Here is a 12,473-nt window from a genome sequence, read left to right as displayed (position 1 = left end):
CACGATCCATCCCTCGATCTTTGAATGTGTTCATAAATCCTAGTTTTGTTTCACCTTAAAGAATTTGCTGTGGGATTATTGTTAACTCCGGACCTCATAAACCAGGGTTTGGGAAACACACTATTGCCACTTCAACAAGGGAAAGGATATTAAGGGAAATAAATTGAGTTAGAAATTAAACTAACAGTCACGGGCAAAAGAGAGGAACAGTAATAATAATTCAATTCATCTCACCCACGTGTCTGTAATAAAAGTATCTGCCTTTTCTTTATCTCCCATTACTAATTCCCCAGTCTCATCCTTTGCTGGTTTCTAAACCTTTCCCAACGTGTAGGCCTATCACCAATCCTCACAGCATTTTTTTCTAAATTTAGACTACCCAATTCATTTTTTCCAATGAAGGGGCAATTTAGCGTGGCCAATCCACCTAGCCTGCACATCTTTGGGTTGTGGGAGCGAAACCCACGCAAACACGGGGAGAATGTGCAAACTCCACACGGACAGTGACACAGAGCCGGGATCAAACCTGGGACCTCGGCGCCGTGAGGCATCAGGGCTAACCACTGCACCACCGTGCTGCCCTAATCCTCACAGCATTGTATGTTTTTTCAACTTGAAACCACCCTACGTTTCCTTGGCCATAGATGGTGCATTTTCCTCCTAAGTTCATAAGATATAGGAGCAGAATTGGGCCATTTAGCCCATCGAGTCTACTCCATCATTCAATCATGTTTGATCTCATCCTGGCCATAACTCCACCGCCCTGCCTGTTCGCCATAACCCTTCAACCCATTACCAATTAAAAGTATGTCCAACTCCTCCTCAAATTTACTCACCGCACCCCGGAGTAGCGAATTCCACAGATTCACAACCCTTTGGGAGAAGTAGTTTCTCCTCAACTCTGTTTTAAATTTGCTCTTGGGGTCTTTTGTTCTCAATGGAATATATCTTAGTTGAGCTGCAAACATACAAGCCTACTCTATGCAACCTGTCCTCTCAAGTTAATCCTTTTATGCCCGGTATCATTCTGGTTAATTACACAGCATCCCGTGTAAGAGCAATGTCACCCTGAGGTTCAATGCCCAAAGGGGGACTGACTAGAGCTCCAGATAACATGCACTACTTCCTCCATTTATTTATTTATTAATTTTTTAGAATAAATTTAGAGTACCCAATTCATTTTTTCCAATTAAGGGGCAAATTAGCGTGGCCAATCCACCTACCCTGCACATCTTTGGGTTGTGGGGGCGAAACCCACACAAACACGGGGAAAATGTGCAAACTCCACACGGACAGAGACCCAGAGCCGGGATCGAACCTGGGTCCTCGGCGCCATGAGGCAGCAGTGCTAACCACTGCACATCGTGCAGCCCTACTTCCTCCGTTTATAGTGCAGTTCTCTTAAAACAAAGATCAATATCCAGTTTACCTTTTAAATTATTTTTGCTCCTGGCTTATAATGATTTGTACACACGGACCCCTAAATATCTCTACTCCTCCAGTACTTCAGCGTTATAACTCCGAGCGAATGTCCCAAAGTCCCCATGTCAGGTTGAAGTAATAATTCAGTGTCCCCCATACATTCCTTATTCACTGCCCTCACCCTCCCCACCCCCTCACTCCTCCTTTGAAGCCCCTCACTCCCCCCTCTTTGCCTCCTTCGATGCCCCATATCCCTCTCACCATTGCAGCGGTAGCGCAGATTTGCCCAGATGATATTTTCCTGTGAGAAGCAGAATACTCCGAGTCTCCCTCCACGCATCGTGGTGTCAATGATTGTTCCTGAATCCGCAACCATCTCTGTTCTTTCATACAGGCGCACTCTGCAAGAAGGAAACAGAGGTTCAGTGGGGTGAGGGAGACGGGGTGGGTGTGGGGAATGGAGAAAGGTTGGGGAATGATTCCAGAGATGAAGCAACTGATGCACAAAGGCATCACCCATGTTCTGCACACACCCAACCTGTGGTGTCAGGCCCCTTTAAAGGGCGATTGGCCAATAGGGTCACATGATCTGGAAATGCCAGTCAGGAGGATAGGGTAGGGGGTGGGGTTCACCCTGGCAAGCTTGTGATTGTGCCTCAGGTCGATTCCGGACACTGACTGGCAGCCAAGAAGCTACAAGACTGTAAGATACTATGTTGCAAATAAACGTTAATTGTTTCCTACCGAACCGGTGAGCCAAAGTTATTACACGACTTACTGAAAATGATGGACATCCTACGGTACAACCCAAGCCTTGTTCCCAGCTAGGGCTCACTGAATGGTAGTGTTTTCCCCAATATCTGTTTTGGGATGAAGTGAGTGTCTGTACTCGAGGAGATGATGAGGAAATGGGGTCGGACAATGACTTACTCGTCACACCACACCGTAACCCACTCCCGCCCCACCCCGGGCCTGTGACCCTACATCCCTGGGGCTGTGACCCTTGCTTCAATGTTCCCCACCCATGGAACTGTGACACTGTTCTCCACACGCTTCCCCCCCCCCCTCATGGTCCCCACCTTGGGGCTTTGACCCCTTACACCTCCCCTCCAACCCTTGGTGTACCTGCCGCTGGGGTCGTGACCCACCTGATGTACCCGACCTGGGGACGATGCTGCAGGAACCAGCGATATGAAGTCTTGTCTTTCCACCCCACATTCCTGGGATCTTTCCACAAGAGTTTGACCTGATTGCTGGTGTCTCCTGTGTGCCAGAGGGCATTTCGCAGGTGTTCCCCTGGGCCCGTCTGAGATTTCACTGCCTATTTGTAGAAAATTGAGACATTCTATCAGTACCAAAATACTTTAGTTTACAGTGGATATTGTCACACGTCCCCTCTAACTCCATTACAAGCTGAAAGGCTGGACAACACAAAGTCTTCATTACATGAAGACAGTGATCGAGTGAAATACATGCCACTATATGCTGTGTTTGGGAGATCAGTATCAATTCAAAGATCAGCAGAGCAAAGCTTATGTCACCCTTAGAAAGACTCATTAAAAGGAGCTCTGATGTCTGTACCTTTTCTAGATTTTAATTAAATAGATCCTCTTCATGTATTGCTGTTTACACCAGCGTGCTGGAACTATAACCGGTTAATCATCCGTTAACGAGTAACTTCTTTCTACTCACTGATGAGAAACTTTACCCAGTACATCAATAACAAGCCTGTTCACCTCGCATGACTTCCTGATTGTCACTCAGGTTATTGTATTCGCTGGCAGGATTGTATTCACTAGAGTTCAGAAGAATGAGGGGATAAACGAAGAACAAAGGTACAGCACAGGAACAGGCCCTTCGGCCCTCCAAGCCTGCGCCGACCATGCTGCCGGTCTAACCTAAAACCTATACTTCCAGAGTCCTTATCCCTCTATTCCCATCCTATTCATGTATTTGTCAATACGCCCCTTAAACATCACTATCGTCCCTGCTTCCACCACCTTCTCCGGCAGCGAGTTGCAGGCACCCACTACCCTCTGTGTAAAAAAAAAAAAAAAACTTCCCTTGCACATCTCTAAACTTTGCCTCTTGCACCTTAAACCTATGTCCCCTAGTAATTTTTCACCTTGGGAGAAAGCTTCTGACTATCCACTCTGTCCATGCCTCTCATAAGTTTGTAGACTTCTATCAGGTCGTCCCTCAACCTCCGTCCTTCCAGTGAGTTTATCCGACTCTCCTCATAGCTAATGCCCTCCATACCAGGCAACATCCTGGTAAATCTCTTCTGCACCCTCTCCAAAGCCTTCACATCCTTCTGGGTAGTGTGGCGACCAGAATTGAACACTGTGTTCCAAATGTGGCCAAATGTTTTTTTCTCATAGAAACTTATAAAATTCTAATGCAGGAAGGATGATCCTGATGGTGGGAGAGTACAGAACCAGGGGTCACAGTCTGAGGATACGGGGTAAACCATTTCGGACAAAGATGAGGAGAAATTTCCTCACCCAGAGATAGGTCAGCCTGTGGAGCTCATTACCAAAGGAAGTAGTTGAGGCCAAAACATTATGGCCGCTATTCTCCGCCGGCTTGATTCTCCGTTATGCCAGCGCCCGGGGGTTCCCCGATGGCGTGGGGCTGCCCAACAATGGGAAACCCCATTGACCGGCCGGTGTAATGGAGAATCCAGCCGGCCGATCGGGGCAGAAATGTGGCGCGGCGGGCGGAGAATCCAGCCCTGTATGTTTTCAAGAAGCAATTAGATATGGAACATAGGGTGAAGGGAATCAAAGGATATGAGGGGTAGGTGGGATCAGGATATTGAGTTGGATGATCAGCCATGATCATAATGAATGGCGGAACAAGCTCAAATGGGCTCCTCCTGCTCATCTTTTCTATGTTTCTATTTTTCTTTTTTTCCATAAATTTAGAGGTTTGTTTTTTTTCCAATTAAGGGACAATTTAGCGCGGCCAATCCACCTACCCCGCACATCTTTGAGTGAAACCCAGGCAGACACGGGGAGAATGTGCAAACTCCACACGGACAGTGGCTTGGGGCCGGGGTCAAACCCGGGTCCTCCGCGCCGCGAGGCAGCAGTGCTAACCACTGCGCCACCGTGCCGTCTTATGTTTCTATATGATGAATGGTACACCTGCCGTATTGATTAATCTCTTCTCCTGGACAGGCAGTGAGATGGTGTTGGCACGGCCCCAGATCCGATCGAGCTCTAATCAATGCAGAATGACTATTAATGTAAGGGATGTATCTATTTGAAAGTTTATATTCCACCTGGTGCACACAGACTCCTAACAGTCTCACACTGTGCTTCGAAAAATTATACAGTTCAAGAGGAATGCACAGGACGAGGCCATTTGGCCCATTGCACTTGTGCTGGTTCTTTGAAAGTGTTATCCAGTCAGTCCCACTTCCTCTGCTATTTCCCGATTAGTTTCACCTCTCACATTACACTGAAGAATGCAAATGGGGATGACGAGCAGGTATATAAATTGGCAAAGATAGAAATATGCAATACTAGGGCGGCACAGTGGAGCAGGGGTTAGCACTGCTGCCTCACTGTGCTGAAGACCCAGGTTTGATCCTGGCTCTGGGTCACTGTCCGTGTGGAGTTTGCACATTCTCCCCAAAGCGTCTGCGTGGGTCTTGCCCCCACAACCCAAAGATGTGCAGGTAGGTTATTTGGCCAAGCAATGCAAAATATGCAATGCAATGGACACAAAGTGCGTGGAAAAATGATCAGATTTATTTCGAAGAGACCAGAATACGAAAGCAAAGAGGTTAAAGATCTGGAGCTGGCAAATCAGATTGGAGAAGGTGACCTGGAAAGAGGAACGGACGATGTGGAGTTGCAAACATGGACGGGCAGCGGAGATATAAAGGGAGGACGCAGGGTGCGAGATGGGGCATTGCGGTTCTGTGGGTGTAGACCAAGCTCTTGTCCTGAGGTCCGGGCCAAGGGGACATCCATCAACGATGATGCAGGTTGCAGATCTGGAGAAGTCGCTCACCTTGAGCTGGATTCCGGGGTCAGCCACAGCTCGGAAAGGATTGGCCTGCCAATACGTTTGTTCTGTCTGTTTCCACATCACCACATAGAAGCTGGAACTGTCCTGATAGCCGAAGATAAACCCAGCATAGTCATCATCCGTTATTGTGTTAACGTGAAACGTTCCTTCAAAATCCACACCATTAAAGGCCGTGTAACCTGAGGAGAAAGAACAAGTCCCTCAGATTAAAGCTTCAACAAGGTGGAGACCACAGCTTTTCATTCTCAGTTATTGAGAGTTCAGCAAGGGGGAAGGTCGAAAAGGGTTTGGGAAAAAAGTGCGCCCTGCATTATCTCTGATTCTCAACAGCACAGATGTTGGGACATGATGTGGAAGAGGAGCCACTTCCATACGAGAAGCCACCACACCAAAGAGCCAAGAAATCCTGGCAGAATCACCTTCCTCGCTCAGAATGGGGTTAGATACAGAGTAAAGTTCCCTCTATACTGTCCTCATCAAACACTCCCAGGACAGGTACAGCACGAGGTTAGATACAGGGTAAAGCTCCCTCTACACTGTCCCCATCAAACACTCCCAGGACAGGTACAGCACGGGGTTAGATACAGAGTAAAGCTCCCTCTACACTGTCCCCATCAAACACTCCCTGGATAGAACAAAGAACAGTACAGCACAGGAACAGGCCCTTCGGCCCTCCAAGCCTGCGCCGACCATGCTGCCTGTCTAAAGTAAAATCTTCTACACTTCTGGGGTCCGTATCCCTCTATTCCCATCCTATTCATGTATTTGTCAAGGTGCCCCTTAAACGTCACTATCGTCCCTGCTTCCACCACCTCCTCCGGTAGCGAGTTCCAGTCACCAACTACAGGTACAGCGCGGGGTTAGATACAGAGTAAAGCTCCCTCTGCACTCCCAGGACAGTGAAATATCGATTCCATGTTTGAGCTATTTCTCCATCAGTTAAAAATATAAAAAGGTAGGCAAATCTTACCAACGGCGAGACCTGGATCACTGTTCATTGTCTGGACAATTTCCATTCCCTGCAATTATCACAAACCATGAGTAATGGTTACAACTCTTAGACACATCTTTAAAATAAACCACAAACTGTTAAACATCAAAGTTGCTACATGGCTGGAACATTTCTGTTACAGTCACATCTGCACAGAAAGGGCAGTGTTGCCTTGAAAGAGACATGCAAAGCTTGTAAGAACAAGTTACCCTCTGCATGAAATAACATCATTAAGTATCACTGTCTCAGCACAAATCGCTACAGCAGTCTAGTGTAACCAATGCCGTCAACTGCAAAGATTTCAAATTAACAGAAAGAAACCTCAAGTTGGCAGCTAGATCTGCCCAAATTGAACATTGCAGGCGGTCAGCATTATGAATACAGATTAACTAAAGCTAATGGCAGTGAGTTTAACTGTGTTTACTTCAGTGGTTTGTAAGATAATTGCACATGACACACATGGAAACATTTCACAAACAGATGTGCAGACATTTGTCTCAAACCCAGCCCAAATTCAGTAAGTGTCTTACACTGACAGGTGAGGGACTTGGGGTGGATCTTACACTGACAGGTGAGGTACGGGGGTTGGATCTTACACTGACAGGTGAGGGACTTGGGGTGGATCTTACACTGACAGGTGAGGTACCTGGGGTGGATCTTACACTGACAGGTGAGGTACCTGGGGTGGATCTTACACTGACAGGTGAGGGACTTGGGGTGGATTTTACACTGACAGGTGAGGTACCTGGGGTGGATCTTACACTGACAGGTGAGGCACTTGGGGTGGATCTTACACTGACAGGTAAGGCACTTGGGGTGGATCTTACACTGACAGGTGAGGCACTTGGGGTGGATCTTACACTGACCGGTGAGGGACTTGGGGTGGATTTTACACTGACAGGTGAGGTACGGGGGGTGGATCTTACACTGACAGGTGAGGTACCTGGGGTGGATCTTACATTGACAGGTGAAGGACCTGGGGTGGATCTTATACTGACAGGTGAGGTACTTGGGGTGGATCTTACACTGACAGGGAGGGACTTGGGGATGGATCTTACACTGACAGGTGAGGTACGTGGGGTGGATCTTACACTGGCAGGTAAGGCACTTGGGGTGGATCTTACACTGACAGGTGAGGCACTTGGGGTGGATCTTACACTGACAGGTGAGGGACTTGGGGTGGATTTTACACTGACAGGTGAGGTACGGGGGTGGATCTTACACTGACAGGTGAGGTACCTGGGGTGGATCTTACATTGACAGGTGAAGGACCTGGGGTGGATCTTATACTGACAGGTGAGGTACTTGGGGTGGATCTTACACTGACAGGGAGGGACTTGGGGATGGATCTTACACTGACAGGTGAGGTACGTGGGGTGGATCTTACACTGGCAGGTGAGGTACCTGGCGTGCGTCTTACACTGACAGGTGAGGTACTTGGGGTGCATCTTACACTGACAGGTGAGCTACCTGGGGTGGATCTTACACTGACAGGTGAGATACTTGGGGTGTATCTTACACTGACAGGTGAGGGACTTGAGGTATATCTTACACTGACAGGTGAGGGACTTGGGGTGGATTTTACACTGACAGGTGAGGTACGGGGGGTGGATCTTACACTGACAGGTGAGGTACCTGGGGTGGGTCTTACACTGACAGGTGAGGTACCTGGGGTGGATTTTACACTGACAGGTGAGGTACGGGGGGTGGATCTTACACTGACAGGTGAGGTACCTGGGGTGGGTCTTACACTGACAGGTGTGGTACCTGGGGTGGATCTTACACTGACAGGTGAGGTACCTGGGGTGGGTCTTACACTGACAGGTGAGGTACCTGGGGTGGATCTTACACTGACAGGTGAGGTACCTGGGGTGGATCTTACACTGACAGGTGAGGTACCTGGGGTGGATCTTACACTGACAGGTGAGGTACATGGGGTGGATCTTACACTGACAGGTGAGGTACCTGGGGTGGATCTTACACTGACAGGTGAGGTACCTGGGGTGGATCTTACACTGACAGGTGAGGTACATGGGGTGGATCTTACACTGACAGGTGAGGTACCTGGGGTGGATCTTACACTGATAGGTGAGGTACTTGGGGTGGATCTTACACTGACAGGTGAGGTACCTGGGGTGGATCTTACACTGACAGGTGAGGTACCTGGGGTGGATCTTACACTGGCAGGTGAGGTACCTGGGGTGGATCTTACACTGACAGGTGAGGTACCTGGGGTGGATCTTACACTGATAGGGAGGGACTTGGGGTGGATCTTACACTGACAGGTGAGGTACCTGGGATGGATCTTACACTGACAGGTGAGGTACCTGGGGTGGATCTTATACTGACAGGTGAGGCACTTGGGATGGATCATACACTTACAGGTGAGGTACCTGGGTGGATCTTACACTGACAGGTGAGGTACCTGGGGTGGATCTTACACTGACAGGTGAGGTACCTGGGTGGATCTTACACTGATAGGTGAGGTACCTGGGGTGGATATTACACTAACAGGAGAGGTACCTGGGGTGGAACTTACACTGACAGGTGATGTACTTGGGGTGGATCTTACACTGACAGGGAGGGTCTTGGGGTGGATCTTACACTGACAGGTGAGGTACTTGGTGTGGATCTTACACTGACAGGTGAGGTACTTGGGGTGGATCTTACACTGTCGGGGAGGGACTTGGGGTGGATCTTATACTGACAGGTGGGGCACTTGGGGTGGATCTTACACTGACAGGTGAGGTACCTGGGGTGGATCTTATACTGACAGGTGAGGCACTTGGGATGGATCATACACTTACAGGTGAGGTACCTGGGTGGATCTTACACTGACAGGTGAGGTACCTGGGGTGGATCTTACACTGACAGGTGAGGTACCTGGGTGGATCTTACACTGATAGGTGAGGTACCTGGGGTGGAACTTACACTGACAGGTGAGGTACTTGGTGTGGATCTTACACTGACAGGGAGGGTCTTGGGGTGGATCTTACACTGACAGGTGAGGTACTTGGTGTGGATCTTACACTGACAGGTGAGGTACTTGGGGTGGATCTTACACTGTCGGGGAGGGACTTGGGGTGGATCTTATACTGACAGGTGGGGCACTTGGGGTGGATCTTACACTGACAGGTGAGGTACCTGGGGTGGATCTTACACTGACAGGCGAGGTACCTGGGTGGATCTTATACTGACAGGTGAGGTACTTGGGGTGGATCTTACACTGGCAGGTGAGGTACCTGTGGTGGATCTTACACTGACAGGTGAGGTACCTGGGGTGGATCTTACACTGACAGGTGAGGTACATGGGGTGGATCTTACACTGACAGGTGAGGTACCTGTGGTGGATCTTACACTGACAGGTGAGGTACCTGGGGTGGATCTTACACTGACAGGTGAGGTACCCGGGGTGGATCTTACACTGACAGGTGAGGTACTCGGGGTGGATCTTACAATGACAGGTGAGGTACCTGTGGTGGATCTTACACTGACAGGTGAGGTACCTGGGGTGGATCTTACACTGACAGGCGAGGTACCTGGATGGATCTTACACTGACAGGTGAGGTACCTGGGGTGGATCTTACACTGACAGGTGAGGTACCCGGGGTGGATCTTACACTGACAGGTGAGGTACTCGGGGTGGATCTTACAATGACAGGTGAGGTACCTGTGGTGGATCTTACACTGACAGGTGAGGTACCTGGGGTGGATCTTACACTGACAGGCGAGGTACCTGGATGGATCTTACACTGACAGGTGAGGTACCTGGGGTGGATCTTATACTGACAGGTGAGGTACTTGGGGTGGATCTTACACTGACAGGTGAGGTACCTGTGGTGGATCTTACACTGACAGGTGAGGTACCTGGGGTGGATCTTACACTGACAGGTGAGGTACCCGGGGTGGATCTTACACTGACAGCTGAGGTACTCGGGGTGGATCTTACACTGACAGGTGAGGTACCTGGGGTGGATCTTACACTGACAGGTGACGTACTTTGGGGTGGATCTTACACTGACAGGTGAGGTACTTGGGTGGATCTTACTCTGACAGGTGAGGTACCTAGGGTGGATCTTACACTTACAGGTGAGATACTTGGGGTGGATCTTACACTGACAGGTGACTTACTTGGTTTAAGACGACCCAGTTTGGATCAATCTGTGCATCTCCCTCAGGGTCCAGTATCACTGTCTGATAGGCTCGGAAATCTGTGAGTGCAATCTGAGCATTCTCTGGACAAACATCGATAACATCAATAATCTTATCGTCATCAAAATCTCCTTCGCAGGCGTCTCCCATCCCATCACCTGTATTTCAAATAAGATGTTTAACTTGATGATCTCACATTAACCCAGCAGTCCACACTATCTGAGGTATTCCTACCCCAAACTTAACCCCTAACCCTAATCGTAACTCTAACCCGAAACAAAACCCCCACCCAAACCCTCAATTAAATCTTAAACCGACCCCAAATCCTTCAATTCACACAATTTGGATGCACAATTTGAACGACCCCAAACTGATCCCACTTCCCCGCTCTCACTTTTCCCTGAGCAGAATTTCAAAGCTCAGATTTTATCATTAACAAGACTCACTATTTCTATTCCCACTCTCTCAACCTCTCAATGAAACCCTTGTCACTGCTGGTCAGCTGGCTCCCCGTGTCTGCGTGGGTTTCACCCCCACAACCCAAAGATGTGCAGCTTAGGTGGATTGGCCGCGCTAAATTGCCCCTTAATTGGAAAAAATAAATAAATAATTGGGCACTCTAAATTTTTTTTAAAAATGTTATGAGCTGTCACCAACATCTTTTCCACATCACATCTTGTCTTCAAATGTCCAAAACATCAGGATCAGAATTCCTCCAAAGACCTCCCTGACCTGAGATGGCTGGAGTCTCCTTGGCTACTAATCACTGTCAGGACCCCAGCGATCAGCTTTCCTTTCCGTCAACCCCACTTTCCACTCCTGACACCAGTCCTTCCGTGTCTACCCCACTCTCTCCGTCTGCACCATACTCCCTCCGTGTTTACCCCACTCCCTGCATCTCTACCCCAATCACTCCGTCTCTCCTCCACTTCTTCCATCTGCACACCACACTTCCTCTCTCTGCCCAACTCCTCTCTACTCCACTCCCTCACTCTCTACTCCACTCCCTCACTCTCTACACTCCCTCACTCTCTACTCCACTCCCTCACTCCCTGCCCCACTCCCTCACTCTCTACGCCACTCCCTCACTCTCTACTCCACTCCCTCACTCCCTGCCCCACTCCCTCACTCTCTACTCCAGTCCCCCACCCTGCCCCACTCCCTCACTCCCTGCCCCACTCCCTCACTCCCTGCCCCACTCCCTCACTCCCTGCCCCACTCCCTCACTCCCTGCCCCACTCCCCCTCTCTCTGCCCAACTCCCCCTCTCTCTGCCCAACTCCCCCTCTCTCTGCCTCACTCCCTAACCCCGTACCCCACTCCCTCTCTCTCTGCCCAACTTTCCCTCTCTCTCTGCCCCACTCCCTCACTCTCTCCCTCACTCTCTCCCGCATCCTCTGCCCCACTCCCTCACTCCCTGCCCCACTCCCTCACTCTCTACTCCAGCCCCCCACTCCCTGCCCCACTCCCTCACTCTCTACTCCACTCCCTCACTCTCTGTCCAACTCCCCCTCTCTCTGCCTCACTCCCTAACCCCGTGCCCCACTCCCTCTCTCTCTGCCCAACTTTCCCTCTCTCTCTGTCCCACTCCCTCACTCTCTTCCTGACTCCCTCACTCTCTCCCTCACTCCTTCACCCCCTGCCCCACTCCCTCACTCCCTCACTCCCTCCCTCACTCCCTGCCCCACTCCCTCACTCTCTCCCTCACTCCCTCACTCTCTTCCTGACTCCCTCACTCTCTCCCTCACTCCTTCGCCCCCTGCCCCACTCCCTCACTCTCTCCCTCACTCTCTCCCGCATCCTCTGCCCCACTCCCTCACTCCCTGCCTCACTCTCTACTCCACTCCCTCACTCTCTGTCCAACTCCC

At 49.9% G+C, this 12,473-nt stretch overlaps 1 protein-coding gene across 1 annotated transcript in view; it reads right to left on the bottom strand.

The window, feature by feature from the left end:
- comp (cartilage oligomeric matrix protein) overlaps positions 1-12,473 on the bottom strand; it is a 102,673-nt gene that overhangs the window by 5,530 nt on the left and 84,670 nt on the right. The window contains exons 14-18 of the mRNA XM_072482428.1: positions 10,586-10,764; positions 6,434-6,482; positions 5,446-5,642; positions 2,571-2,743; positions 1,684-1,823 (exon numbers count right to left, since the gene is read on the bottom strand). Coding sequence (XP_072338529.1) covers positions 1,684-1,823; positions 2,571-2,743; positions 5,446-5,642; positions 6,434-6,482; positions 10,586-10,764 — 738 coding nt within the window. The remainder of the gene's footprint in view (positions 1-1,683; positions 1,824-2,570; positions 2,744-5,445; positions 5,643-6,433; positions 6,483-10,585; positions 10,765-12,473) is intronic.

The sequence above is a fragment of the Scyliorhinus torazame genome, chromosome 18, assembly GCF_047496885.1.
Source record: "Scyliorhinus torazame isolate Kashiwa2021f chromosome 18, sScyTor2.1, whole genome shotgun sequence".
NCBI classification, from domain to species: Eukaryota; Metazoa; Chordata; class Chondrichthyes; order Carcharhiniformes; family Scyliorhinidae; genus Scyliorhinus; species Scyliorhinus torazame.
Note: the sequence above shows the minus strand (reverse complement) of the source record. Positions and strands in the feature narration are given on the sequence as shown.